This window comes from Capra hircus, chromosome 15, assembly GCF_001704415.2.
Source record: "Capra hircus breed San Clemente chromosome 15, ASM170441v1, whole genome shotgun sequence".
Taxonomy (NCBI): domain Eukaryota; kingdom Metazoa; phylum Chordata; class Mammalia; order Artiodactyla; family Bovidae; genus Capra; species Capra hircus.
Genome location: NC_030822.1, coordinates 27,772,342 through 27,799,776, shown reverse-complemented (window position 1 = coordinate 27,799,776; position 27,435 = coordinate 27,772,342). Strand labels below are relative to the sequence as shown.

Below are 27,435 nucleotides of genomic sequence, written 5' to 3'. Positions count from 1 at the left end.
CCCAGGGGCAGTCAGAGGGGCAGGAGAGAAATCAAGAGAGAGTGGTGTCCACAGACTAAGTGGTTTCAAGGAGGAGGGAGGGACCAACTGTGTCTGAGGCTGCTGAGAGTTCAAGATGAGAGCTGAGAACTGACCACTGGATTCAGCAGTGTGGAGACCACTGGTGAACTTCTCAAGGGCAGTTCCACAGAGCAGTGATATATGAAGTCTGGAGGAGGGAGGAGAGAATGGGAAGGAAGGGTGGGGAGCTGACAGTTGTCATTGTCTTCCAAGAGACAATGACAGCTCTTCCAAGAGTTGTGCTGTGCAGGTGAGTGGAAGAATAGGGCAGGAAGTGGAGGAGATGGTGGGGCCAAGGGATTTTTAGATGGGAATTGTAATTACAAATTCATGGAAGGGAACAGTGGATCTGGCAAATGAAAGGAGACAATTATCACAGCCAGGTAGCTGCGAAGGTGGAAAGAAGACAAGATTGTACTGTATTTGTTGCTTCACATGCCAAGTGATAGCAAGATTCAAGCAAACAGAGAAAGAAGATCTGGCAAATAAAACATTGTTTTAAAAAGAAAATGTCCTTTCCTTCCTCCATTTCGACATGGGGCCAGGAGAGTGAGTTCAAAGATTTCTCAAGAAAGAGATCCTTGCCAAGCAGGGGCAGGAAGATGTTGGGGTTGGGTTGGATTGGGCACCCACCCACTTCAGAACCCATAAATGCTTAGCCAATCTCTGGCAGCAGCAAACACCAGCAGATGTCTCAGTCCGCAGCAGAACTCAGAGACGCCTCCAGGACTCACAGAGGAGCCAGCATGGTGGAGTTCGCGCCTTTGTTTGTGCCACTGGAGCGCAGATTGCAGACCTTCGCGGTCCTGCAATGGATCTTCTCCATCTTGGTCTTGCGTAAGGCAGGCTGGGCTGGGAACAGGAGACCATGGACACCTGCCACTTCTGGAGCGCAGGGGGCATTGATGGGAGAAAGATATAGGTCCTAAAAGGGCTGCTGAGATCAGCACCTGGGGAACACCTGGTATGAGGTACAATTTGCTCAGCTGGCCTTCCGGGTGCTTTGCCAGCAGGAGTGTATCTGACTGGCTGCACCCACCCACTGCCCAGTCTGGAATACTGGGAGGTCAAGTAGCTAGAGGGAGGGAAGCTGAGGAAAGGGATCTGGGTCCACTGGTGCCAGGAGCAGGAGTTTGTACCTTGTCCCTTATCCTGGGGACAAAAGGAGCCCCAGGAAGGCTTTAGGTATGGGAATGACAAGGTCCAATCTGTGTGGTATAGGTCCCTATGGCTGAAGCCAATGGATCTACTGTGTTTAGGGCATAGGGTATAAATTAATGACAGGGAGCAGTAACAATCTGTATCGGGGGTCTCCAACTTACGCCCATGGGCCAAATCCAGCCATTGGTACAGCCCATGAAAGTGAAAGAGTCACTCAGTCATATCTGACTCTTTGTGACCCCATAAACTGTACAGTCCATGAAATTTGGAATTCTCTAGGCTAGAATACTGGAGTAGGTAGCTGTTCCCTTCTCCAGGGGATTTTCCCAACCCAGGGTTTGAATCTATGTCTCCCTCATCTCAGGCAGATTCTTTACCACCTGAGCCACCAGGGAAGTCACCTGGGCTTCCCAGGTGGCACTAGTGGTAAAGAACCTACCTGCCAATGCAGAAGAACTAAGAGGCACTGGTTCAATCCCTGGGTAGGGAAGATCCCCTGGAGGAGGAAATGGCAACCCACTCCAGTGTTTTTGCCTGGAAAACCCAATGGACAGAGAGGACTGGTGGGCTATAGTCCATGGAGGTCCCAAATAGTCAGACATGACTAAAGTGACTTAGCACAGCACAGCACAGCACAGCCCATGAGCCAAGAATGATTTTTACATTTTAAATCCTCAGCTCTGTATATAATATCCTTTGAGTTGCCTCTTTGGCTGCAAAGTCTGAAATATTTACAGTCTGGTGTTTAGGGTAAAGATTGCCTCCCCTGGTCAAGGGAGACAGGCAGTAGGTAGAGAGATGGTTAGGAGATGGATCCACAGGGCGGGATTTAAAGGCTGGTAGGAGAGTGATGGCCTCCAGTGGGGGAATAAGCACCATACATATGGTGAACAGCTGGTTCATACTGGACATGGAGCAGGCCCTCTGGTGGAAGGGCCAAGAGATGACTGGAGTGCTTAACTAGGACCAGTCACAGTGGACTCAGGGCCCAGAAACAATGGGTTTCTTGTTTACTCTGTTTCCTTCTCTTAACAACTAGCATCTCATATAGGAAGGTAAGATCCTTTCAAACAGTTTGTCTTGTTCTCAGCTGCATTTCCAGCTCCTAAAAGAGTTGAAGTCAATGAATATTTGTTGAATGAGTGAATGCTGGGAGTACAACGTAGCCCAAATAGTAGAACTGAATGCCAAATCTCATCCTACTAACTTTTTGTGTGACCTAACCAATCTACATACCCTCTCTGGGCCTCTGTAAAGTGGGCTTTTACATTTTTCCCCTTGCTATAATAAGATGAAAAAAGTCTTTCCCTGTCCTCAGAAATTGAAAAGACTCCCTGGTTAGGATTTTTCCTGCTGACAGTAAAGAGTGAGCCCAGGTGAGAGGGATGGTGGGGTGTAGAAAGATCTTTAGATCAAATGGAAATACCCTGCATATGGGTTTTTTTCCTAACATTTATTTTCTCAGTACAAAACTAATAATTTTACTGTGACACACTGAAACAAAATGTGTATCCTAAAAGTAAAAGACTTCCTCAAATACTTTACCCTCCAGGGAGTCACTATTAACAAGGTTTTACCCTCTAGAGCTGGTTTTCTGAAAATGGGAGTGGCCCACACAGACTTCAGATTTTGCCCAAGGGCAACGACCTAGCTGGGATTTTATTGCTTTCTTCACATTGTAGTGACAAATAAATAAATAAATGAAATGAAATAAAACCTAAGTCAAAATCCTGGACATCTTATCCCCACTGGCATCCTGTAGCCTTCCTCCAGATTTGCGGGAGTCAGCTTGAGAAGGCCAGGATTTTCTGCCAGTTCACAGTTGTCCCACCAGCACCTGACTCATTGTAGGAGCTCTGTGTAAAGTGAGCGTCTGTGAGCTTCAACCTACTTTGTCTGGCTTATGAATTTTACTACTATTTAAATTGAGTCAAACGTCCCCTCTTCCTGGAAACCTACCAGGAATGACAGCCCAATCTACCCTACTTTCAGATGGAACAGAAGTGGAAACTAACCTTCTTCAAGAGTTTGAATGTATGGGATTGAGTGGAGTCAATAAGTTGAAGAGGGAACATTATTCCCTGGGAATGACGTTCCATTGGCATTAGATTAATGACAGCCCCATAGAACTCCCCAACTCTGAGGTGAAGCTGGGACTAACCTGTGGTAGGGACTGAGAATCAAAGATCAGAGGGGAATTCCTCACTGGGCCCAGCCCTGGTAATGCTGTACAGGCAGATGTGTTAGCCTCTACCTCCCTCCTTTTGCAGGAGAGGGAAGGGCAGGCATAGGAAACGTGAGCAAAAGCTAAGAGACAAAGAGCTCAGGGAGTAGTAGGAACACTGAGAAGCTTAGCGTGGCTGGATTATGGGGATGCATATGGGTGAGTGAAGCTGGAGCAGGAAGGGCCTCAAGTCAGTCATGGGGAGCTTGAAAGCCAGGATGAGCTCCTTGGTCTGTGCCTCAAAGTTATGAAAAAGCCATCGGAGAGCTTCATTAGAGGAGGGATCTGGTTGGATATATCTATGAAAGATGGGCTGAGGGTGTACTGAAAGAGGGCTGGGCAAAGACAATGTCTCCCTTTTCTCTGTGGTCCCAAAGGCTCATTTAATTGCCTCTCCATCAGGCCTTTATTGAGCCCTTGGTAAATACAAATTACTTAACAGGACAGAGAGGGAGGTGGAAGGGATAAGATTGGAGTGAATAAGGAGCCTGGTACAGTGGGAAAAAGTTTATAGTTAAGTCTGTCTTCAAATTCAGGTTCCCAGTGTGACACTGGAAAGGCTACATTCCTTTTTCCTTGAAGGCAGGGAAGGTTGACTCCTTCCTCCTGGGATGAGGGCTGGACAGGACAGTGCTGCTAGTGCTGGACATATGGGGAGAGCTTTTTCCTTCATTCCTGTGACTACTGACAGCTCCTGCTTCCCTCCCCAGCCCTTCTCTGCCCTGTGGTCTTCATAGGCCTCCTGTTCACAAGATTCTGGTTCTTCAGTATCCTGTATGCCATCTGGTTATACTTGGACCAAAATAAGCCATGGCAGGGGGGCAGACACAGTGAGATCCTAAGGCACTGGGTCATATGGAAGTACATGAAGGACTATTTCCCCATCTCGGTGAGTAACGGGGTGGCTGGGGAGTGGCTAAGCCTGTAGTGCCCCACGTGTCCGTGGGGAAGTGTGGCCCTGTGTGCAGTGAGCAGAATACCAGGCTAGGAGGAAGGAGCTGGGCTTCCACCACTATGCAGCATGGGGAGGAGTCAGCTTCTGTCTGGCGGTGGTTTACCACCTGCAGAGATGTGGGGCCACTATGAGGACTGATGAATGAACAGGATTTGAAGGAGCTCTGTGGACTATATATGGTAGCACACATGTATGTCTTATAGGTGTAAACTGCTCAGCAGACATGCTTGGGTTTGCAGGTATAAAGTCATGTCCTTAGAGAACATCTAGCCCCACACCTCTTCAAAAAAAAGATTGATACCCAGTGAGAAAGAAAGGCATGACCAAGGCCACACAAGTCCTTTTACTGGTTTCAAAGTTTGTGTATTAACTTTGGGTAAAGAAGCTAGGCAGAGAGCCCTAAACTGGTTCTCTGGATCTATTCTGCCCCAAATTTCGGTATGCTTTATGTCCTTGGACAGAGACTTGCTCAATCAGTTCCTCAGTTTCCCCATGTATCCAGTAAACATACTGCTTCCTTCTACTCTGAGTGCCTCTGACTGACTCTCTGACCTAAGGTCACTGTGGACACCTCAGCATGGGCTCAAAGTTCAGTCCTGATTGAGGAAGACATTGCTCTAAGTGAACTGAGCCTTCTACTTCTTTCCTGTATCACAAAAAGACTAAATCTTTGGGTGTAAGTCCTGGGAAGGGATGATTTACTGTCCAGATAGGGTGGGAAAGGCAGGAGAGACACAGAAAGGTGCCAGGAAGAGGCAGGTGGCCCTCCTCTGGAAACAGAAGAGAAGAAATGGATACAGTGTGACCTGTGGAGCTGGGCAGGATAGGTTCTAATACCAGATCTGCAACATACCAGATCTTGGGTGAGCTAGTCTCATTGAACCTTGATTTCTTCACATGTAAAGCAGAAATTATGCCACATTCATTATTGGGTTGTGAGGGTTTCATGAAATATCAGATCATCCTAGGGCCTCCAAGAATAGCATGTGGCTATCTTTGCAACCAAAACTCTTGTCAGTTGAATGTCTGCCAGGAAAATGGTACTGAGGGGCTCTGTGACCCTCATGCTCTTCACCCAAACAGGTAACCCCAGGGGAGGTTTTCTCAAAGTCACTATTAAGACAGATGGGACACTGGACTTGATTTGCAGAAATTTCATGTGTACAGCATTCAGGAGTCTTGCCCACTGCAGGCCTGCAGAGGGCAGGCAGTACCTATGAGTGGGCGCAGAGGGCAGGATGATATGCCCAGTAACTTGCCTGTCTTGGGCTGGGAGCCTGCAGAGATAGCTCAGTGGCCTCACGGTCTGGACTCCAGCAACTCCCAGGAGATCCGCCAACTCTTCTACACACTTTCACTGTGCAGGCCCTGCAGGAATCATGGGCTAGCCCATAAGTGGGAGTCTGTGCTCTACTGGAGCTCTCCCACATTGACAAGCCTCTGCACTCCCTGCCAAATGCTTGTGGATTCCTGAACTTTAAACAGTTCCTGCTGTGATTTTTATAAACTAGAGTTTAGTGGTGGAATTTCAAGCAAAATGAGGAAATGGTTTCTGGGTCTTGGAGCTTTCTAAACACAAGTGATAGGCTTCCTCAAGAATTAACGGTAGAGAATCAGGCAATGTTTCCCCCAGGACAAGGTGCCTCCACCTCATCCTGAAGATCAGTCCAGGAGCTGGGTTTCTATGTGAGGATTTCATTATCCTGGAGCAGCAGTGTCTACACAGGCCAAGGCCTGAGCAGGGGTGCAATTCTGTGAGCAGGCTGTGACCTGGTGTCAGGAAGTGCTGCAGACTTGGCAGGACACCTTCTTGACCCCTCCCCACCCAGACCTGCGGGCATCACTAGGGACTTCGTGCCCCTTTTCCCACCCCCACTTCCTAGCACACTGGGGTCTCTTAGACTGAGTCACAGGAACTCAGGGGTCAGCCCTGTTCCAGGACAGAACTCCAGCTGCCCCAGTCTTTGGAGAGATGCTCACTCCCTCCTGCAATGGCTCCTTCATTCTGGGTTGACTCTGTCTGGGATAAGGTTTCCCTTCACGTAGGACAGGGGCTTGTGTCCCTGTCACCCTCCCAGGAGTCCTTGGGCAGGGGGCCTTCCTTCCCTGGTGGGTCCATTCATGGGTCCATTCTCTTCCTTTCGTTCCACAGTCTCCAAGAGTGTCTCCTCTGTTCCAGGTCTGCAGTGGGGACAAGGATCCTCAGATAGGCCGTGTCTAATCTCAGCACATTCACGTGGGGTGTGATAGAACTTGGGCACAGGGGAGACATAGAAGAGGTCAGCCCAGAAAGTCAGCAGGTGGACCAGCGAGGGCACGAGGTACAGCCCCAATTCACCAGGTTTCTGTCCCCACAGCTAGTCAAGACTGCTGAGTTGGACCCCTCCCGGAACTACCTCGCTGGCTTCCACCCTCATGGAGTCCTGTCGATCGGAGTTTTTACCAACCTGTGCTCAGGGAGCACGGGCTTCTTCTCAGTTTTCCCTGGCATCCAGCCACATGTGACAACGATAAACATATTTTTCTGGATCCCATTCTTCAGGGATTACATCATGCAAGGGGGTAAGCCTTCCCAGAACTGGAAAGCCCAGGAAAATGAGGGCTGCAGACATGGAGGAGGGATTTCAGGGAGGGCTTCTAAGAATTCTGTAATTCCTCCAAGAACATGTGTAGTAGAGAAGGAGGCTAGACCCAAGGAAGCACTTCCCACAGCTCTGTTCCCAGCAATGAGCTTGGTGAGGGGTTGGGAAGAAAGGAATGACTCAATCCCAGTCCTCAGGGAACTCCCAGCTATAGGGGGAGGGTGAGTAGGGACCTACCGCATCCCCCCTATGGCCCCTGTCCCCTTCACCCCATAGCTAACAACATGACTCTCCCCAGGGATGGTCCCAGCAGACAAAGAGAGTGTTGCTCACATTCTGAGCAGGAAAGGAAGCGGCAACCTAGTGGTCATCACTGTTGGGGGCATCAAGGAGGCACTGAAGACCAGGCCTGGAGCCAACAAGCTGGTGCTGCGGAACCGCAAGGGCTTCGTCAGGCTCGCCCTGATGCACGGGTATTGGGGAGAGGGCTCTGGGTTCAGCTGGAGATTGGCAAGTATCATGTTTTGGTGGGAAGACAGCAGAGATCAAGACAGGTCCTATTTTAGCAAAAGATGTTCAGTCAATTCATAGAGAGGATAACTTAGCAAGATATCTACTGTCTCATGTCCAAATACCCAGAGAAGATTCTAGAGGGGAGACTAGTTGATCAAAAGGACTAGGTGTGATGGGTCATACTGCCCAAAGTTGGCATTATATCTGAGACCTAGGGGATCTGAGAGAGTGGAATTTGGGCCACAGCTTAGAGCAGTTATCCAACCTTGAAGCACCTCTGAAGAACACAAGCTAGCTGGGGCAGAAGAGATTTTCCCAGAAACTTTGCAGATGTTTGATGTTTGGGAGGACTCTACAACATTCTGATCTCCTTGTCATGGTGCAGCTGGGAAGTGGTGATCCTAAGAGGTGCTGGGACCTACCCACTATCTCAAAGCAAAGCTGTAGCACAACTGGGAGTTACCCAAGGCCACCTACTTCCAGCCCAGGGCTTTGTTCTCTGCTGTAATTTTTGTCACAAGCTTCCTGCTAGGTGACCAGTTTGAATCTTCTTGCTCCTCCACATGCCCTCTCTCCTGTCTCCTTCCAGAGCAGATCTAGTGCCGATCTTCTCCTTTGGGGACAATGACTTATTTGTCCACCCTAAGAAATCTCTTGGCTTTTGGTGGAAATGGCTCATTGATCAACTGTACAAGAAGATAGGTGTTGCCCTCCCGCTTTTCTATGGCCGTGGAGTCTTCCAGTACAGTTTTGGTTTTATGCCCTACCGCCGACCCATCACCACCGTGGGTGAGCCTAGACCTGGGCTGGGATAGGGAGGTGGGGGGAAGGCTACAAGGCAAGAAGCCTGGGCTCTGCACTGCAAGAGGACATGGACTTGGGTTGGACACATCCTTGACCAAGTGGAACTCATGTTCTAGAGGGTGAAATAGAGACACAGGCAAATAACCCTGATAAAAGGCAGTCTGGGACAAGAACTGTAACTGAGGTACAAAGAACCATAGCCACTACAGATTACCAAGCACCCACTGTGTGGCAAGCACTGCAATGGCTCATTACAGTTCACTTTTCCGGGTGACCTTGGAGGTAGACTCTCATCCCTATTTTATTGGTGGCAAACTGAGACTCAGAGAAGGTAAATCACTACAAACAGATCCTCATGCCCTTGAGTAACAACACTGAGGCTTGAATCAGGATCTACTTGACTTTTATGATGCCAGAGAAGGAGGGTTTAATTCTGACCAGACAATCCCGTAAGACTTTTGGAGGAGGTGAATACAAGGGAAGGGCATTCCAGGTCTGTTAGAATTGTGTATAAAGTAGCAAGCAGCAGGCTATAAAGGAGAGCCTGAGGGATTTCCCTGTAAATAATGGGCATGGGCTTTAGTGCATGGACTTAGCACCATCTTTTCTGCTATATGATCATCTCATTTGCTTTTGTCTTGAATTCCAACTAGGTTCCAATGGCAAAGCTTATAGAGAGAGGTCTGTTCATCTCCACTCACCCAATTATTTCTTAGTTGAGTACAGACTTGGCCAAGTCTCTACACCATGACTTTTCCTGGGTTGTCTGGCAATATTTTCATGAATATAATTCACAACTGATGTCTCTAGAACCATTCCCAAAAGGAGAAGACAGAACAGCTGCTTTCTGAGCCAGGCAGAACAAGAGGAAAGAGGTTGATAGGTCTTCCCACGTCCTCCCTAGAATGGGGGGCACTGCAGACCAGCATGGAGGGAAAGCAGGAAGAGGCACTTGGGCTGTGAGCCACCTCCTCCCAGACATACAGACACTTCCACTCATGGCATCTAAGACTCCTAGATCCATGTGTCCATGAGGCTAAGAGAACCTCCTCAGGGCTTACAATCTGTCACTGATTCTTCCTGGCTATGTGATCTTGCAATATGTTACTTAACCTCCCTGAGCCTCAATACCTTACCTGCTAAAATGGACTAATAGCAGGTTCAATCCCCATAAGATTGTTCAGAAGATTTTAGGAGATAATACAAGTAAAGCACCTAGGACATTGTCTGGCAGGTGGCAATGCCAGCAGGAGGTGTTTTTATTATTTCAGAATCTTAGAGTTGTCCTAATATCTAGATTAGATCAACCAAAATACAGTTGAAAGGGAAATAATACAGGCACTTTCCAGTAGGTGTGACCACTGGCAAGGAGTCCTGGCCCATGGGATCCAGAGACCCCAGTGGTTCCTACTCTGGGCCACCACTCACCTCTGTGTCTTGCAGTGGGGAAGCCCATCGAGGTGCAGAAGACACCACATCCCTCCCAGGAGGAGGTGGACAGGCTGCACCAGCGCTACATGAACGAGCTGGAAAACCTCTTCGAAGCCCACAAGCTCGAGTACAACGTCCCAAAAGACCAACACTTGGAGTTCTACTGAGTACTTTCCCAGAGGAGGGGCTGCCCCAAAGGGCAGGGCTGGCATTAGGGAGAGAGGTGCTGTGACCCCAGAAGGTTTCCTGGAGGTGTCTGTTGAACACATCTCCAGAGCCTTCACTGACTCCTGCAGCTCCACCCCATGCCAGGCTCCAGGTCACACTTGGCTCCATGGCAGAGGAAGCCAGACTCTGGCATCAGGGATTTGCTCTCCTGCACTGACTCCTCTGTAATGGGCCCTCTCCTTGGTTCTGCCCACCTGAGAAGTGGGAGAGATACTAGGAGAGGCTGATGTCTGTGTCTCTGTCCTCTGTGGTCCTGTCACTCAATGAGCAGGACAAAGAGCAGCTCCAGTTAGCAGGTTTCCCTTCCTCTGCCTTGAGTGACAGCATAGAAGCAGCCCCCAGCTGCAGCCCTTTCTCCTACAAGCTCCGTCATCCTGCGTCCTGCCTGTCCCACCTCCTGCCTCCCTGAGCTGGAGAGGAGGGTGAGGTCACAACCTCCTGGCTGATCCTGGCACCTCTGAGTTTCTGAGTCTTCTGAGCCCCATATGGCAGCCAGAGGGGCCTGGAGGTGGGGAAGACCTGAGCCCTGTCACTGGCTAAATGACTGTACACCAACCTCTTCAACCTCCCTCTGAGTCTCAGTTTTCCCAAGAACTAAAATGACTTCTGACCTCGGCTCTAATCACACATGGGCTGAAACCTGCTTATGGTAACTCCTACTCTAGCCTTTGTAATTCAGCCCTGACCTCGGGCTCCGTGTATGTCAATTCACCACATGAAAGACTCGATTTTACTTTTTTCTCATCCTCCCTACCTAACTGAAAACACTGGTCAAAGACTCCCATTTAATCCCAGCCTGCCCTGCCCTGTGTCCTCTTCCCAGACAGTGGCTCAGATAGACCAGAGAAAGTCATGTTACCTCTTCCTCTCTGATCAGTCAGCTCCAAATTACCACCTCTGGCCTGTTCTGTGGGAGAGAAGGGGGAGGCTATGTACAGACACAGGGCAGACCAGGCAAAGGATGAAGGCCCTCAGGGATTGGCAGAACTGGAGTCTCCTCTTAAAATTAGGCTGCCCTTTGATATGGAAGAAGTTCTCAGACAAGACATCATCACCCACAGTGGGCAAAGGATCTGCTGGAGCCCAGCCTGGTGATACTGCTTGATGGTGACAACAAATAGGACAGATGTGAGCCAGCACAGCTCTGCCAGCCACTACATGGCCTGGCCCAGCCTCACCCTCTCAGGAGGACTGGGCTTCGCTAGAGATCAGAGGAGGCAGAAGCGGAGCACATGAACTGCTGAGGGAGCAAAGGCAGAGAGGAGGGAGAGGGCAGAGCACATATGGGTGAGACTTCCTGATGAGGACCAAGATCAAAGTGAGGTTTAAGAAACAGGAGGCTGAGGTTTAGGCCTTTATGCAGCAAACTTCTATGGAGTTGGGAGTGGGCAGGGTAGACATGGTCCCTGAGGATGTCTGGCCTGCTGTCTGGGAAATTACTGTCCAGTCCAGGGGTCAGGAATTCACTCCCTCCAGTAGGGAGGAGCCCTGGGAGGTGCTTGAGCTGAATCGGGTCATGGGCCAGATGGAGGGGCAATGGATCCCTCGGACTGGGCTGAGCATCTGTCTTAGTGACCCCACAGCAGGGCAGAATCAGCTCCCTGAGCCACTTTCTAAGAACCCACTACGTCCTGGGCTCTGGGTGGATGCTTCATGTGGAGTACTCGACGTAACTGACATGACTTCTTCATAATTAAACGAGGTTCATGTGAGAGATGTTAAAGGATTACAGTCATCCTGGTCCCAGGCAGCTGTCACATGCTGCTCTCATCCTGCCTGGTTCTGGACTGAAATTAGAAAGGGCAAGTGCCTGGGAACCAGTCAGGCACACAGTCCCCACCCCCAACACCCCTCTGCTGGCATTAGGACCCCATACAGGTCACATTCCCTCACTGAGTCCAGTGCCTTCACCTTTAAATGGTTCATCCATAAATGACTGTTGAATAAATAACAGCTCTTCTTCACCCCTTCCATTTATAAATTCCTGGAAAAGTTTTTGAAAGAGCTGTGAAATTTTGTGTCTATCACAGACCAGGTTTGGACTTTTCTTGGATTCTATGTCTCTCCCTCACTTCCTGCCAGAAAGCTGACCTGAGTGTTTCCCTTTTCAGTCAGTTGGACCGGTATATCCATGCACAGCCAGTTACGTTCTTAGTGAGAGAATGAATAGAAGTAGATGGGCAGAAAGACTCTTTCTAACAGCCCCTTTCAAAGAGGCCCTAAAAACACAAAGAGAGAGTAACAAATTTTGGCACTATCAATAAAATGCCAGTGATTAAGGATCAAAGGTGACCCCGGTCCCCAGCTTTAAAAAATGTAAGAATTGTCAGAGACCTGCATTAGGAATACTCTAGATTAGTGCATCTCAAAATATCTGTGGTAAAGGAACAGATTTTATATATATATTTTCTCATTAATCATTGACCTATCCATTTGTAAAATACAATATAAATTACCCCAGAAATAAAATAAGAAAACAAAAAAAAAACATAGTGCAAATCAAATGTTTTAAATTATTTTATTTTTTATTTTATTTTTGGCTGCAGTGGATCTTCATTGCTGCGTGCAGGCATTCTCTAGCTGTGGCCAGTGGGGTCTACCCTTCCTTGCAGTTTGCAGGCTTCCCATTGCGCTGGTTTCTCTTGTTATGGAGCAAAGGCTCTAGGCATGAGGGCTCAGTAGTTGCAGCACACAGGCTTAGTTGCCCTGAGGCACATGGAATCTTCCCAGACCAGGAATAGAACCCACATCCCCTGAAATGGCAGGCAGACTCTTAACCATTGGACCACCAGGAAAGTCCTCAATTTTTTAATTATTACACATAGAACTACTCTGCTGCGTTGCTCTAAGGTTTCTGAGCAGTTCTCTCCAACTCTGTACTTACCTTGTCAGGAACCAGTAACAGGCAGCTCGTGGACACAGGCAGGTCCTCAGATCACACAGGAGCCGCGCTGCCCCAGGATGTATGCTGCAGCCTGGTTGTTGGCCTGCAAGGGGGTTGTGAGATGAGGGGGACAGAACCCTGGTGGACTGCTGAGTGCTGTACACAGGTCAGTAGGGGCTGTCGTCTCAGCCCCTGATACCCAGTAGGATGAGGGGCTCTGGGAAGAAATTGTCTGAGGTCACACAACCTGAAAGTGGTCAGTACAGGACTGGTCTCAGCTCTAATCTAGGGCTCTTCCAACCTGCCTTGAGGGAGGACCCTGGAAAATGACTCCCAGTTGTACCTTCAAGGAAGGAGGGGTGGTTCCAGTTGCAGAGCTGCCTGCACAGGGGTAATTGATCCTAAGACAGATCCAGGTGGGATGTCAGCCTCGGCCACTTTAGCCCAACTCTGGACCACTCTGATGGGCCATTTTGGTTTGCATTTGCCCTCTGCCCAATTCCACTGTCTTCCTTCCACAAAAAGTTTAGCCCAAATCAGGAGCACTCTGATGGGCCATTTTGGTTCAACTTCTCCCTCTGCCCAATCCCACTGCCTTCTCTTCCTCTTACAGATGTTGATGCCTAGGCTCCCCTTAATAAACATTCTGCAGACCAAACACCATCACAAAATCCACCTGTTGGAAAACCCACCCAGGAACATCATGCATATATGAAGGATGAATTCCCAATATGAGGCTCAGAGAGGTTAACTAACTTGTCCAAAGTCACTCAAATTTCAAGTGATTTTCACACTTGCAGAGCCAGGACTTGAACTCAAGTCTGACTGCAAAGCCAGAACCATTTGCCTTGTGAGTATGACCTCCTGATTACAAGCCTGGAAACAAATGAGTAGAAGGAGAAAAGTCAGCTTTAATTTGCGAAATTTAAAGTAACTCAATACAAAATGACACACCATTTTGGAAGACTTTTTGGCAGTTTCTGACAAAGTTAAATATAGGCTTATTGTATAACACAACAATAATGTTCCAAGTATACACTCAAGTGTTTTGAAAATAAGTCCACACAACAATAGGCACATCAGTATCTATATAGCAGCCTTATTCATAACCTCCAGTCACCAGGAGCAACCAAGATATCCTTCAGTGGGTGAAATGAAAAACACACTGTCCTCCATCTATACAATGGAACACTGCTCAGAAACAATGAGAAATGAGCTATTCAACAATAACATGAATGAACCATAAACACATTTTGTTAAATGAAAGAAGCCATAAAAATGGCTACACCGTATTTGATTCCATTCATATGATTTTTCTGGAAAAGGATAATTACAGGAATGGAAAACAAGTTAGCAGAAGTCAGGGATTTAAGGAGTAAGAATCTTAGATGGGGGAAGCAGGGGAATTGTTTAGGATTGTACAACAAATCTATATGGTATTGTAGGACATATACATGAGACTACATATTTGTCAAAACCCACAAATGGTGAATTTTAATGTATGGAAATTAAAATTTAAAACTCAGGACTTCCCTGATTAGTGCTTTGACTGCATAGGCACGGATTCAATCCTTGGTCGGGAAACTAAGATCCTACTGACCACACAGCATGGCCAGATAAATAAATAAATGAAACAAGCTTAAAAATTAACCAAGAAGTTGATGACTCCTAGGATGGAATGTAGACCATTACAAAAGAATCTTAACTGAATTACAAATGTATGAGAAAATCTCATGGAACTGAGTGAAGAAAAAGGACTGACCAAAGTGAGTTTGGAAAATAGTATATTGACTGGAAACTGCCAAATTATGAATATGGGTTAATATACAGACCTGTATTTCCAAGCTCTATCTTCTGAGGGAGCCTGAAAGCAATGCCACCCGAGTAGCAAGTAGCATAGAGACCTAAATTGTTGTTTAGAATACATTCTCTAATGAATGGATTTCTGAGATACTTAGAGAAATAACTGGTGCTAGGGTAAGGCCAAGGAGCTTCCCCAGTGGCTCAGCAGTAAAGAATCCACCTGCAATGCAGGAGACCCAGTTCGATCCCTGGGTTGGGAAGATCCCTTGGAGGAGGGCCCAGCAGCCTGCTCCAATATTCTTGCCTGGAGGATCCCATGGACAGAGGAACCTGGCGGGCTATAGTCCATAGGGTCACAAAGAGTCGGACGTGACTGAAACAACTGGGCACACACTCGGTAGGGTCAGACTATAAGATGAGTCCCAAAGTGTCAGAAACAAGGGAGTGGTCAAAACACAAAAATGACAGGAGCGTCCCAAAGAAACACAGGAGCCAAACTGGAAACACTCCCAAGGGCAGTGGCTGGAACAATTTGACTAACAAAACAAATGACATACTGTTTTGCATTATAACCCAAAGAATAACTAAATGTCTACAGTGTATACTAATATAAATATGACTACAGTGTATATTAATATAAATATGACTGAATAACTTATATACAGGGTAGAAGAGACAGCCTCCTTTATAGAAGACTCCCAAGTAACTCATGTAGACACTGTGCTTTCAAGGAGATTGTGTACAACCCCTTCCCACTTGAGCTAGGTTAAGCCTAGTGGCTTGTTTCCATGAGTTAACTACGGGAAGAGTAGAGGGAAGAAAGGAGTTGAAGGCAAGGGAGGAACAGGAAGAAACTGCACGACAGAAAACCTGGCAAACACTACCTGAAGATCAACAGGTAGTCAAGGTCCACGTCATCAGTGACATCATGTTGATAGTATGTACCCTTGATACGATGTAATGAGCATGGCACTGCACTTCCATCGTCTGCATTCCCATAACCCATAACCCCAGTTTAACCAAGAGAAGAACATCAGATAAATTCTAGTTAAGTGACCTCCAAAATATCTGCCCTGTATTCCTCAAAACTAAAGGTCATCAAAAACCAAGGACTGAGAAACTGTCACAGAGCAGAGGACACAAAGAGCACAAGATGACTAAATGTAAGGTGTCTTGGATGGAATCCAAGGCTAGATAAAGGTCATTAGGAAAGCCTCCTGAACTTTGAATAAGTTGTGGGGTTTAGTTAGTGGTAATGTGCCAGTCTTGTCTGTTGGCTGTGACAAATGTACCAAGGTAAAGTGAGATGTTAACATTCGAAGAAACTGGGTAAGGAGCATAGAGGAACCCTCTATACTGTCATTGCAACTTTTCTTTCAATTTATCACTATTCTAAAATTAAAGTTTGATTTAAATTAAGGAAAATTCTATCGGATGCTATAATAGTTTTCTGAGGCTGCTTGTAAAAAATGACCGCAAGCTTGGCCACTTAGAACAGATATTTATTCTCTCTCATTTCTGGGGGCCAGATGTATGAAATCAGTGGCATTATGCCAGTTTGCAAGTGGTGGGCAGCACCTGGCTTCCTCATGAGTCTCTAGGGGAGAAACTGTTTTCTTATCTTTTCCAGCTTCTAGAGTTACATATATTCCTTGGCTCACAGGCCCCTTCTCCGACTTCAAAGCCAGCAGAGAAGGAACTTCAAATCTCTTGCTATTTCTGTTCTTTCATCTCCTCCTGCTTTCTGGACCTAGTCGAATCTGTCCCTGACTGTCTTACAAGGATACATGTGATTCATTTAAAGCCCATCCAGATACTCCAGGATAATCTTCTTATCTTGGGATCCTTAATTTAATCACATATGCAAAGACCCATTTTCTCCTCATACAAGGTAATATTCATGGGTCTAAGGATTAGGACCAGATATCTTTTGGGGGATGCCATTTTAATCATGCCACAGATACCAATCAAGTTATTCATTCTCTTGGAGCTTCAGATTTCTCATCAGGGAGAGTTATGCATACAAATATATGTAAATTAGGAAACCTGCTAGGAAAGGCAGGGGTCTGAGCAGCATCTTGTCCTGGACAGATGAGTCCTGACTTGTTAGCAAGGTCCGTGGTGATGAGTACATGGTGGTGTAGGGAAAGGACCCCAGCTGGGAAGCCTGTGACTTATGTTCAAATCCCAGCTCCATTGGCAACTTGCAAATCACTTTGCATATCTGGAGTATTTTGCATTCCCAAGAAACTCTCAAATGTTAGTCCGGCCCTGAGAGAATGCTGGGCAGGACCTCTCAGACTCCTGCAACCATCCATAAGATGTTATGATTATAGACCTTCACTTTCCTGGGGGCTTCCTATTGCTAGTGCATCTTGGTCCCTCCTCATTTCAAGGTTTAATTTTTTTATTTGGAAGATAATTGCTTTACAAGCTTATGTTAGTTTCTGCTATACAACATGGATAAGTTATATGTATACCTATATTCCCTCCCTTTTGAGCCTCTCTCCCACCGCCCATCCCACCCTTCCAGGTAATCACAGAGCACCTAGCTGGGCTTCCTATGTTATAAAACAGCTTCCCACTAGCTATCCTATACATTGGTCTTCCCTGGTGGCTCAGACTGTAAAGAGTCTGCCTGTAATGCAGGAGACCCAGGTTTAATCCCTGGGTCAGGAAGGTCTCCTGTAGAAGGGAATGGCAACCCACTCCAGTATTTTTGCCTGGAGAATCCCATGGATTGAGGAGCCTGGTGGGCTACAGTCCACGGGGTCACAAAGAGTTGGACATGACTGAGCAACTAACACTTAGTGTACATGCCAATGCCACTCTCTCAATTCATCAAGCTCTCTACTCCCCCCATGTCCACAGGTGCATTCTCCGTGTCTCTATTGCTTCTTGCAGACAGGTTCAGCAGTACCGTTTTTCTAGTTTCCATATATATGCATTAACATATGGTATAGTTTTTCTCTTTCTGAAAGACTTACTTCACTCTCCGTAAGATATGGTAACATATATATGGTAAGATATATATTATATATATATATATATATATATATATATATATATATATAGTGCTGTGTGCATAGTCGTCCAGTTGTGTCTGACTCTTTATGACTCCATGGACTGTAGCCTGCCAGGTTCCTCTGTCCACGGGATTCTCCAGGCAAGAATACTGCAGTGGGTTGTGATGCCCTTCTCCAGGGTATCTTCCCAACCCAGGGATCAAACCCAGGTCTCTTGCATTTGCAGGCGGATTCTTTACCATCTAAGCCAGCAAGGGAAGCCCAAATATATATATATATATATATATATATATATATATATACACACACACACAATGGAATATTACTCAACCAAGAAAAGGAATAAAAATGGATCATTTGTAGCAGTTGTAGCAATGTGGATGAACCTAGAGTCTGTCAAATAAGGCTGATTTTCACTGAGCCCTCTGGAGGCAGTGTAGTGTCCCAGGGGAGTGGCAGGCTGTTGCAGAGCCTTTGTGGTGGGGGAGGGGAGATCCTCTTTGCTTCTCAGTTGCTTCTAGCCAAGCCATGTGTACACCAGGTTCAGCAAACTACAGCCCTGTCTGAAAGACCTGTGAGCTAAGAATGACTTATACAGATGAACATTTGCCATCACTTGATTATAGGTAATGATGACTAAGCTCCAGATGTCATCCTCTGAAATGTCTGCCCTTATAATTACTAGACCTATAGTAAAAAGAAAAAAGAAAACAAAAAGGGTACTCAATTATTTACTTTAAGTTTAATGTATTATAATTTTGTGAACATTTCTCTCCCTTCCCCTAATCCTCCGCTCCCCTCCCCTCGTCCTCCCCTCTCCTCCTCTCGTCCTCTCCTCTCCTCTCCTCTTTTTGTAGAAGAGGACTACATAAAGTCCTTGCTTGGCCTCTTGTCCTGCAAAATCTCCACCAGCCCTACATTCCATTCAAATTAGTCTCAAGCCATCCCCAGATTCACCCTGCACTTGGAGCCAGAAGGACCTCCCAGTGCAGGTCTGACACCATCAGTCCTCTGATGAAAACTGCCCAGTGGATTCTCTGTCCTCAGGATGTCTCTAGCCCCTTGGCCTGCTTATTGCCATTTGCAGGGTGGGCTCTGCCTTTCTTGCCAGCTGCCCTCCTACCCTCCTCCAGCCTTGCTGAGCTTCTTTCAGTTCCCCAGGGCATTGTGTTTCCCCTACTGCCAGCATTTTGCACAAACTGTTCCCCCTTCCTGAAAGCCCTTTTACCCAAATGCAATTCTTGGTATGTCAGGAGTCCTTTTGATACCACCTCTTCCAGAAAGCCTTCCTTGATCCCACCCCTTCCAGGCTGTCATGTGTCTCCTCTGGGCTTCCACAGTTCCCAACTTCTGTCTACTGAGCATTCACCAAGTTTTTTCAATACCTGTGACCTCCATCAGCCTGGGAGCCTCTCAGAGCCAGGAGCAATTTGATTCTGAACTGACGACCCTTGTTTCTCACTGGCCATGTTCCTGCTGGCTCCTGCCACTCGGGAAGGATGTGGGCTAAATGTCAGGGACTGTAAGTCACTGTCCCCATTTCATTCCTTTCATGACTGCAGATCCTCATCTGTGCACTGCAGGCAGGTGGACCCCTGGTCCTGGATGGACTAAGGCCTGGATCAAAGGTAGGAGTGGAACTGTGGGGGCATGGATGGGGTGGATAGGGCAGGAGGCAGCAACTGAGCTTCCAGATGCTTTTATCATTGCTTCACAAGCAACACCAGACTCTGGGACTGCATGATCTGAGAAATTCCAGCCAAAGGTCACCCTTCAGTGGTCAGCTGCAACCAGCCTGCCTTGGACCCTGCCCAACTCCCTACCTCCCCCTCCCCTGAGAGCCAGGAATAAAAAGGACCTGGCTGGCCATGCTTTAGGCATGAGCTCAGGAATATGCATGTGCAAGCAAGTGTGAAAATCTACAGGTAAGTGTCTGCAGGAATATCAGTGTGTGTATGGCACCCCACTCCAGTACTCTTGCCTGGAAAATCCCATGGACAGAGGAGCCTGGTAGGCTGCAGTCCATGGGGTCGCTAAGAGTCGGACACGACTGAGCGACTTCAATTTCTCTTTTCACTTTCATGCATTGGAGAAGGAAATGGCAACCCACTCCAGTGTTCTTGCCTGGAGAATCCCAGGGACAGGGAAGCCTGGTGGGCTGCCATTTATGGGGTCGCACAGAGTCGGACATGACCGAAGCAACTTAGCAGCAACAGCAGCAGCATATGTGTTCGTATATACGTGTATATGGTGTACCCACTCCTGTCTGTTCCTGGCTCATGTGTCTGAATGTGCCTGGCTGGGAATGTGACATCTTGCATCTGCAAAGCAGGAAAGTCAAACCCCTCAGTCCTTCCAGACTGTGACATCCTGCTCCCTGGGGCTTCCCTGACACTGTACCCCGCAATCTCACTCCAAAGCTCTGTCTCACCTGCAGCTTCAGGCTCCCAGACGATCAGTGCCCTCACCCTGCTGCTGTCCATCCAGGGATATTGGGGAAGACCTGGGATCCTGAAACATGAGGATGAATCCTGAGGGTAGCGAGGGAATGCTATTGATGCTCCACCAGATTCCCTTCACCGGGACCCTGAACCCCATTCTCGGCTTGTGTCATTCTTTCTAACACCTTTCCCTGCACCTCTCCTGGGCTTCCTGGCTCCACGAGGACACAGTCCCAGGAGTAGATTAGGGGAACACTACTCACAGTGCAAGTTTACATCACACCCTCCTGCTGCACCCAGGGGCCCCTCGGCCCTGACTGACTGGAGAAGACCAGCTCCTTGCTCTAAGCAGTAACACACTTGGGGCATCGTGTTTGCTGCCCCAAGGGATGAGCTGAGGCTGCTCCTGGTGTGGGTCACACCCTGCTTAGTTGCTTCCCCTTCCGCATTCTGCTGCCCCAGCTTCTTCTCCAGTTTATCCCACGGGCATTTCCTCAACAAACTAGGATCACTCGGCTCCTATCCTATGTCAGAGTCTGCTTCTGGGGAATTTGTACTGAAACAGGGAGGTGGGCTTAGAAACCAGTGACCCCAACTACCTCCACACCACCTGGCTGGACAAAGAGCACAAAGAGCCCACAAGGGGACGGGTGTCTCCAGAGGCTCCCCTTGGTCTGCCATGTCCTACCCTCCTCACTGTAGTCCCCCAAATCTCCCCATCTTTACTGTAGGCCCAAGGCCCTCTCTGAAGCACCCCCACAGTCCTGGTTAGGAAGATTTCTCAGCCTGCTGAGTCCCTGTTCCTGAGGGTGTCCCCTTAAGCCATTAGCTCCCGTTAGAGGATGAAGCAGTCACAGTCAGAAAGCAAGAAAAGAGACATCCTTCCAAGTGGGGTCAGGGAGGCAAGAGTTGCTCTGCCAACACCCTCCACATACTGACTTCAAGGTGGTACAACTGGGAGCAAATGGGGGTCCAAGGGACAATACTAGACCTTCCTGTCCTCAGAGGGGGACTCTTATGGTAGAAAGGGCTCCATTCTGGAATACAGGATTCTTCATCCCAATGGCACCTCTGTCATTGTCTGGTTGAGTAACTTCAGGGAATCAACTGATGCTCAATATCACTGTCTGTGAAATCAACAATGGAACACAGGGAATATGCCATTCAGAGCACAGGATGCAAGCTGCAGACCCACCTATGTGTGCGACACTCTGTCAGTGAAAGAATTGGCTGCTCAGGCTTGTGAGAACGACAGGGGGTAACCACAGAGCCCTAGGCAGTCCTACTTTGGAGTCCGCTTTGGAGACTGGTGGCTATTTTTGCTCATGTTATGGACCATAACAGGGCTGTGTAACTGGCTTGGCCATGTATTCTTGCTGACTTGACATACTACCTTGCTTTGTAAAACCAGATGACTTTTCACAAAGGACACACTGTCTGGTGGAGGGAGAGTTAAAAGGGTTCTCCCTCCTTTCTGTCCCACCTGCCTCACCTCTATTGCCTCCCTGGCTTCAGAAAGAAGAAACAGATTCCCCATGAGCTCCAGGCCAGGGCTGGGGCCCAGTGGAGCCTCAAGACGGGTGGGCTAATTGGATGGGACTGGTGTATGTGTGAGCATCTGGCAGGGTCTGCAGTAAGGCACAGCCAGATTGCATTTCCTTTCCATTTGTGAAATGAATAGAAATAATGCAGGTTTAGCCTGTTCTGTTTCTTCGGGTGAAAGAATGTATTTATTTTGTCAGGTTTCTTTTCAGTATTTTAAATTATGGTAAGATATAAGCAACATAAAATTTTTATCATCTAAACTATTTTAAAGTGTACTACACTGTTTCAACCATTACCACCATCCAACTAGAGAACACTTTTCATCTTGCAAAATGGAAGCTCTATACCCATCAAATAAAAATTCCTCATTACCCTACCCCCATGTCCCTCTTTTTTTAATCTGTGCAAGGATTGGGTTTGGTGGTGTCATCTCTTTAATAAATACATATCAGTGCTTTCCTATGTGCCTGGCACTGTGCTAGGGCTGACACAAGAGCAAGTCTAGGGTCTTCGCTGACTCTGATGGTGTAAGATGCAACAAGTCTGAACAAAATCAGAGTTTGTTTTTTTTTTTTTGTCTCTTCATTCAATAAAACTCTCCTGACCCTGTGACCAAAGAGGGCAGGAGGCAGTGATGGAGGACATGTTCTCCTCGCCCCAGAGGTGCTCACATCTGGTCCAGGAAAAGAGGGCTCCAACCACTAGCCATGCAGGCTTCCCCTCCCCAGGCCTCAGCTTTCGCAAATCCCACCCACACTTCCTCCCTGAGGAAGCCTAGGGGAACCAGCACCCCACTGCCTCAGCTGAGGAAGAGCACAGCACCGGGAGCTGCATCCTGGAATTCAGCCCAGAGCTACCAACTCACACTGGGTGACCCTAACCCCTAACCCTAACCTGCCCCCTGCCCTCCAGATCTCATGCTGCTGTCAGTGTGGGACCAAACAGTCCCCAACACATACACACACCCCAAGTGGCCCTTGTCATAACTAAACGAGATCATGAATATGAGTGAACTTTGCCAATAAAAGTGCTCTGGGAACATGAGCGCTCCGATTACAGCCTTCTGTGATTTGTAATTTAGAGGAAGGGGCACGACTATCTCTGTGGGCTGACAGCTCCACAGCTGCCTCTTGATCCCCTCCTCCCCGGCTTCCTGACACAGATGTGAACAGCCTCAGCCGTTGATTCAACCTGCCCTCTGCAGAGGACATGAATAGTCCAGCGTTGGCCACAGACTGAGCAAAGGTCTCACAGCAAACAGGCCTGCCCTTCCCTTCTTGGGTAAGTATTTTATTAGCTGGCCTACTAGATTATCTCACTAAAATAAATGCATAAATATTTCTTATTGTCCCAAATAGATCCATATTGTCCAAATAGTATTGGAAGGAAACTTAGAGACTATCAAGAGTAATAGAAATGCTACTCTTGGTACAGTATCTCCACGGCTACTGCTCTACAGGTAACGATAATAGCTAATATCCTGTTCCAGGCATCATGATGCAAGTTTTATATGGGTTCATTAGTCTTCACATCATTCCTGAGGTAGGTTTATTATTATCTACATTGGACAGATGAGGTAACTGAGGCATATAGACGTTGAGTAACTTGCCAAGGGTCACGCTGTCACATGGGGCAATCTGATCTGGAGCCCCCATCCTCACCCTTCTATGGGCCACCCTGCACATCAGGGAGACTGAAGGAGTTGGTTCAAGGCCATAGAAGAGGAGTACCTGACTCGGGCCCTGACATTTAGCCCTACAGTCAGGAGTAAGCCAGTGTGGAACACCACTCACTTCTGCTCAAGATGCGATGCTTGAGGTCATCTGCTGGGATTTCATGGGCAAACCCTCCCAGAGAGGATACAGGAATGAGATCACCTCATCAGTGCCTAGAAGAAGGGTGCCAATGTACTAGCGGAAGAGAGGAAATCAGATAGTACTCAGTGAAGTCTTAAAGGTCTAGTGTGCTCAGCATGTCAGGTGGAAGGAATTGAGAACCTCAGCTACAGGGGAGTCAGACTGACCTCAAGCTCTTTGCCACAGGCCTCCACCATTACTCCCTCCCAGGAAGATCGCGTGGGGCACCACAGAGACCTGCCCTCCACCATTCTGCACAGTCAAAAAGCCCCAGTCTTGGACTTCCCTGGTGCTCTAGTGGTTAAGAATTCGCCTGCCAATGCAGAGGACACCGGTTCAATACCCGTTCCAGGAAGATCCCACATGCCTGAGGGCAACTGAGCCCATGCACCACAGCTAGTGAGCCCAACCACTCTAGAGGGTTTCTCTGCTCTGCAAGAGAAACCATCTTGATGAGAAGCCTATGGACCGTAACTAGAGAGTAGCCCCACCTCGTTGCAACTAAAGAAAGCCTGCGAGCAGCAATGAAGACCCAGTGCACTCAAAAATAAGTTAAATTTTTTTTAAAGCCCAATCTCTCATTCTGACCCTTTCTACAAAGCAAAATCTTAAGCTTTGGGTGAGAGACAGAAAAAAATTTTGTTCCAAGGACCTAGGCAAAATTACCTTGCCTCTGAGGGAAGAGTAAAAGCAAAATCATCTACTTCTTGGGAGAGAAGTAGGAAACTTTCTCACTGCCCCTAGGACACGGTCCAAGACCCACTGTTGTCACAGAAAGGATAGAAAACCCTTCTCTCCCCTTGGGGTGGCGGGGCTCAGGAAACTGTCCCCTGCCCAAGCAGTACCCACCAGGCAGAGGTGGTACTAATGGGGGAGGGGCAGGAAACTCTTTCCCACTCCAGACTAGTCACAGATGTGTGTGAGCGCTCAGGCACTGTTGGGTCCGACTCGTTGAGACCCCGCGGACTGTAACCCACCAGACTCCTCTGTCCTGGGACTTTTCAAACAAGAATACTGGAGGGGGTTGCCATGCCCTCCTCCAGGGGATCTTCCCAACCCAGGGATCGAAGCTGCACTTTGGAATCTCCTGCATTGGCAGGTGGATTCTTTACCACTGAGTCACCTAGGAAGTCCCAAACACAGATAGAAGGTAGAAAATAGTTGCCACAGAAAAGAGGTTGGGGAAACTGAGAAACCCCTATGTCCATGACCAAGATGTATAAGGGCCCGCCCAAGACTCAGCTAAACCCACAAACTGAGGATCCACTGTGCCTGCCATGACCCTATCACAGTATAATGAGCCAGCAACAGTCTACCACCCAGGGAAGAGACGAGTATGGAGAGAGATATCCCCTGTGACATAGAAATACAGGGACTATGGAAAACCGAGAGAGTTGGGCAGAAGCCCTGGGAAAGACTTCATCAAAATTTTAAAATTTGTGCTTGAAAGGATACTATCAAGAAATTGAAAAGACAACCCACAGAATAGGAGAAAATATTTACAGAGCATATATCTGATAACAGGCTCATGACTGTATATTAATATAATATATATAAAGAATCTTACAATTCAGTAACAAAAAGACAATACAATTAAAAATTATATTTTGGAAGAACTCAGTAATAAGGTGACAGAATTCCAAAATCAAATTACATGGAAATATACATCACAATTTCTTTGTACAATAGGTGAGAAAACTCTGCAATATTAGAAGTATAGAGGCAAAGAAATATGAAGGGCTATGGAGAAGGGATGAGGATAAACAGCATTTTTAATAGCAAACCCAGAAGTTAAGTAGAAAGCCTGTAGCTATGCATGCTTTATTCATCCATCTTTCACATTAGGTAACTGAGGGCAAAAAATAAAACCAAATCAGAGTTTTGTGTTGTTGGATGTAAATTTCAATCATTTTAAATCTGAATTGAATTCAGAACTAACTCTTTTTAGTTCCTAGGGATAATGACTGAATTCAAGAGCTCTTAATGACAAAAAAATGTTATTGCTGTATCCAATCTGAGAGATGGGTACAGGTACAATACAAAGGGACGTAGCATCTAGTGATGACCACTCCTCTGAAGTCATCATTAAAAATCAAGTAGTTGCTTATTGAGTACTTCGGAATTTGAACTAAATGATTTGAAAACTTCCTGGCAGACAGAAGAGATAAAAGTAAAGGGGACTATGTGAAAACAAAGATATAAAAGTTTAGTAAGTGGAAAGAGTTTAATGAAGCCTCAATTGTTTAAAGGAAATTAAATGGAAGCTGTTAATCCTAATTGCTTTTTATCTGACATGCTTTTAAATCTGAAAAGAAACAATAATAAGGGAAGAAAATCTGCTAAAATGTTTTAGAATTTACACAATTCTTATTCTACTGCAAGAAAGTGTTATTTGGTACAAGGTGTATATGTGGATGTACATGAACAGTATATATACTATCCAGATCATGTTGTGCTATGTACACGTGTTTACAATTCTTCCTGAAGGGTTAAACAGTTCATTAGATTTCAAAATGCATAATCATCTGTAGGCCGGCATGTGTTAGGCTCTTTCCAGCATTGATAGTGGCATGTTTTATTACAGTCCAGTTCCAGCCAGTGCTTGCCAGCTTATTACAACAGAAGTCCAGCAATAGGTGGGTAGAGTGCACGAAAAAGTGCCATGTTTCTCAATTGGAGACCCTGAAATAAGTGAAGTTACAGCTGTTGAATAAATGTCACTAAAAAGCAGGCTCTTGGCTTCTTACACAGTGGGCAACTGTCCTCTTGACTTCTCCATTTCTGCCTTCCCTCCATTCTTTTGCAGCATCAACATTAGCAGGTGAGTCTCCACTGGGGTCTGCCAGCATAGAAATGACACTAATCATGATGATTTTCACTGTGTGAATAGGCAGCTAGCATTCCTCTGGCTTTTCATAACCATATTTATCTTCCCCAGATTTGTGAAGAATAGAAAAGCATATACCACCATGTTTATCAACATTTGGATGCTAGATTTTGGTAATGAATTTCACTTTAGGAGGCCAAAGGGGATAAGCTTTTGGGAAAGTGAGATGAGCTTTAAAAACACCACCTTCTTAAAGTGTATCTGGAAGAGCAATAATAAGAATTTCTCATTGGTTAAGATCATTGTCATCTATTAAACTTTCTGAAAAGCCTTCCACTGGATTTTTGTTGAGTTCTTCCAGGTGTCTTCACTATAGCAGTACCAACTGCAGCTCAGTCATCCTTCCCCAGCAAGGGCTCAGGCTAGCACTGGGGCTTCCAAAGGACTGCAAACAGGCTCCAGAGCTGCTGGAGCTGGGTGTGCTGAGGAACCCAGGTCCCCACGACCGGGGCACCAAAGCCAAGGCAGGCTGGTCTGTGGCAGTGGTAGCAGCACCTCATTGCCAGTGTGAGTCCACTCGCCTTGATAATAGCATTATTCATGATAGCCAAGAGGTGGAAATAACCCATATGCCCATCAATTGATGAATGGATAAACAAAATATAGCACCCATACAACGAAATGTTATTTGATCATAAAATCATACTGATACATGGTCCAACAAGGATTGTTTTAGTCCATTCAGGATGATATTAAAAAGAAAAAAAATTACAGACTGAGTAGCTTCTACACAATGGAAACTTATTTCTCATGGCTCTGGAGGCTGAAAATCCAAGATCAAGGTCCCAGCATGGTCAGGTTCTGGTGAGGGCTGTCTTCCAGGTTCCAGACTGCTGACTTCTTGCTGCATCCTCACAGCAAGGATGAACTCGTTCTCTGGAGTCTCTTTTACAAGGACACTAATTCCAATCATTAGTGTCAAGGTACCCTCCTGACCTAAGAATTTCCCAAAGGGTGCACCCTCTAACACTATCATCTTGGGCAATAGGCATTCAGCATATGAATTTTGAGAGTATACAAACATTCAGTTTATAG

The 27,435-nt window shown here is 46.9% G+C and overlaps 1 protein-coding gene and 1 pseudogene across 1 annotated transcript; one reads left to right on the top strand and one right to left on the bottom strand.

Annotated features, from left to right (window-relative positions):
- LOC102173866 (2-acylglycerol O-acyltransferase 2) lies at positions 748-11,931 on the top strand. Its single transcript, XM_005690001.2, has 6 exons — positions 748-897; positions 4,156-4,334; positions 6,758-6,962; positions 7,281-7,455; positions 8,085-8,284; positions 9,743-11,931. Exons 1-6 carry the CDS (start codon positions 750-752, stop codon positions 9,895-9,897), a joined length of 1,062 nt encoding a protein of 353 aa, XP_005690058.1. The 5' UTR covers positions 748-749; the 3' UTR covers positions 9,898-11,931.
- On the bottom strand, positions 26,234-26,740 carry LOC102174137 (annotated as a pseudogene).

Bases quoted from the DNA above. Each gene is read 5' to 3' on its own strand.
- LOC102173866 (XM_005690001.2), top strand. From the start codon at position 750: ATGTCTCAGTCCGCAGCAGAACTCAGAGACGCCTCCAGGACTCACAGA. The intron at 4,335-6,757 runs GTGAGTAACGGG...CTGTCCCCACAG, and splicing joins AGGACTATTTCCCCATCTCG to CTAGTCAAGACTGCTGAGTT. The intron at 8,285-9,742 runs GTGAGCCTAGAC...TGTGTCTTGCAG, and splicing joins CCGACCCATCACCACCGTGG to TGGGGAAGCCCATCGAGGTG.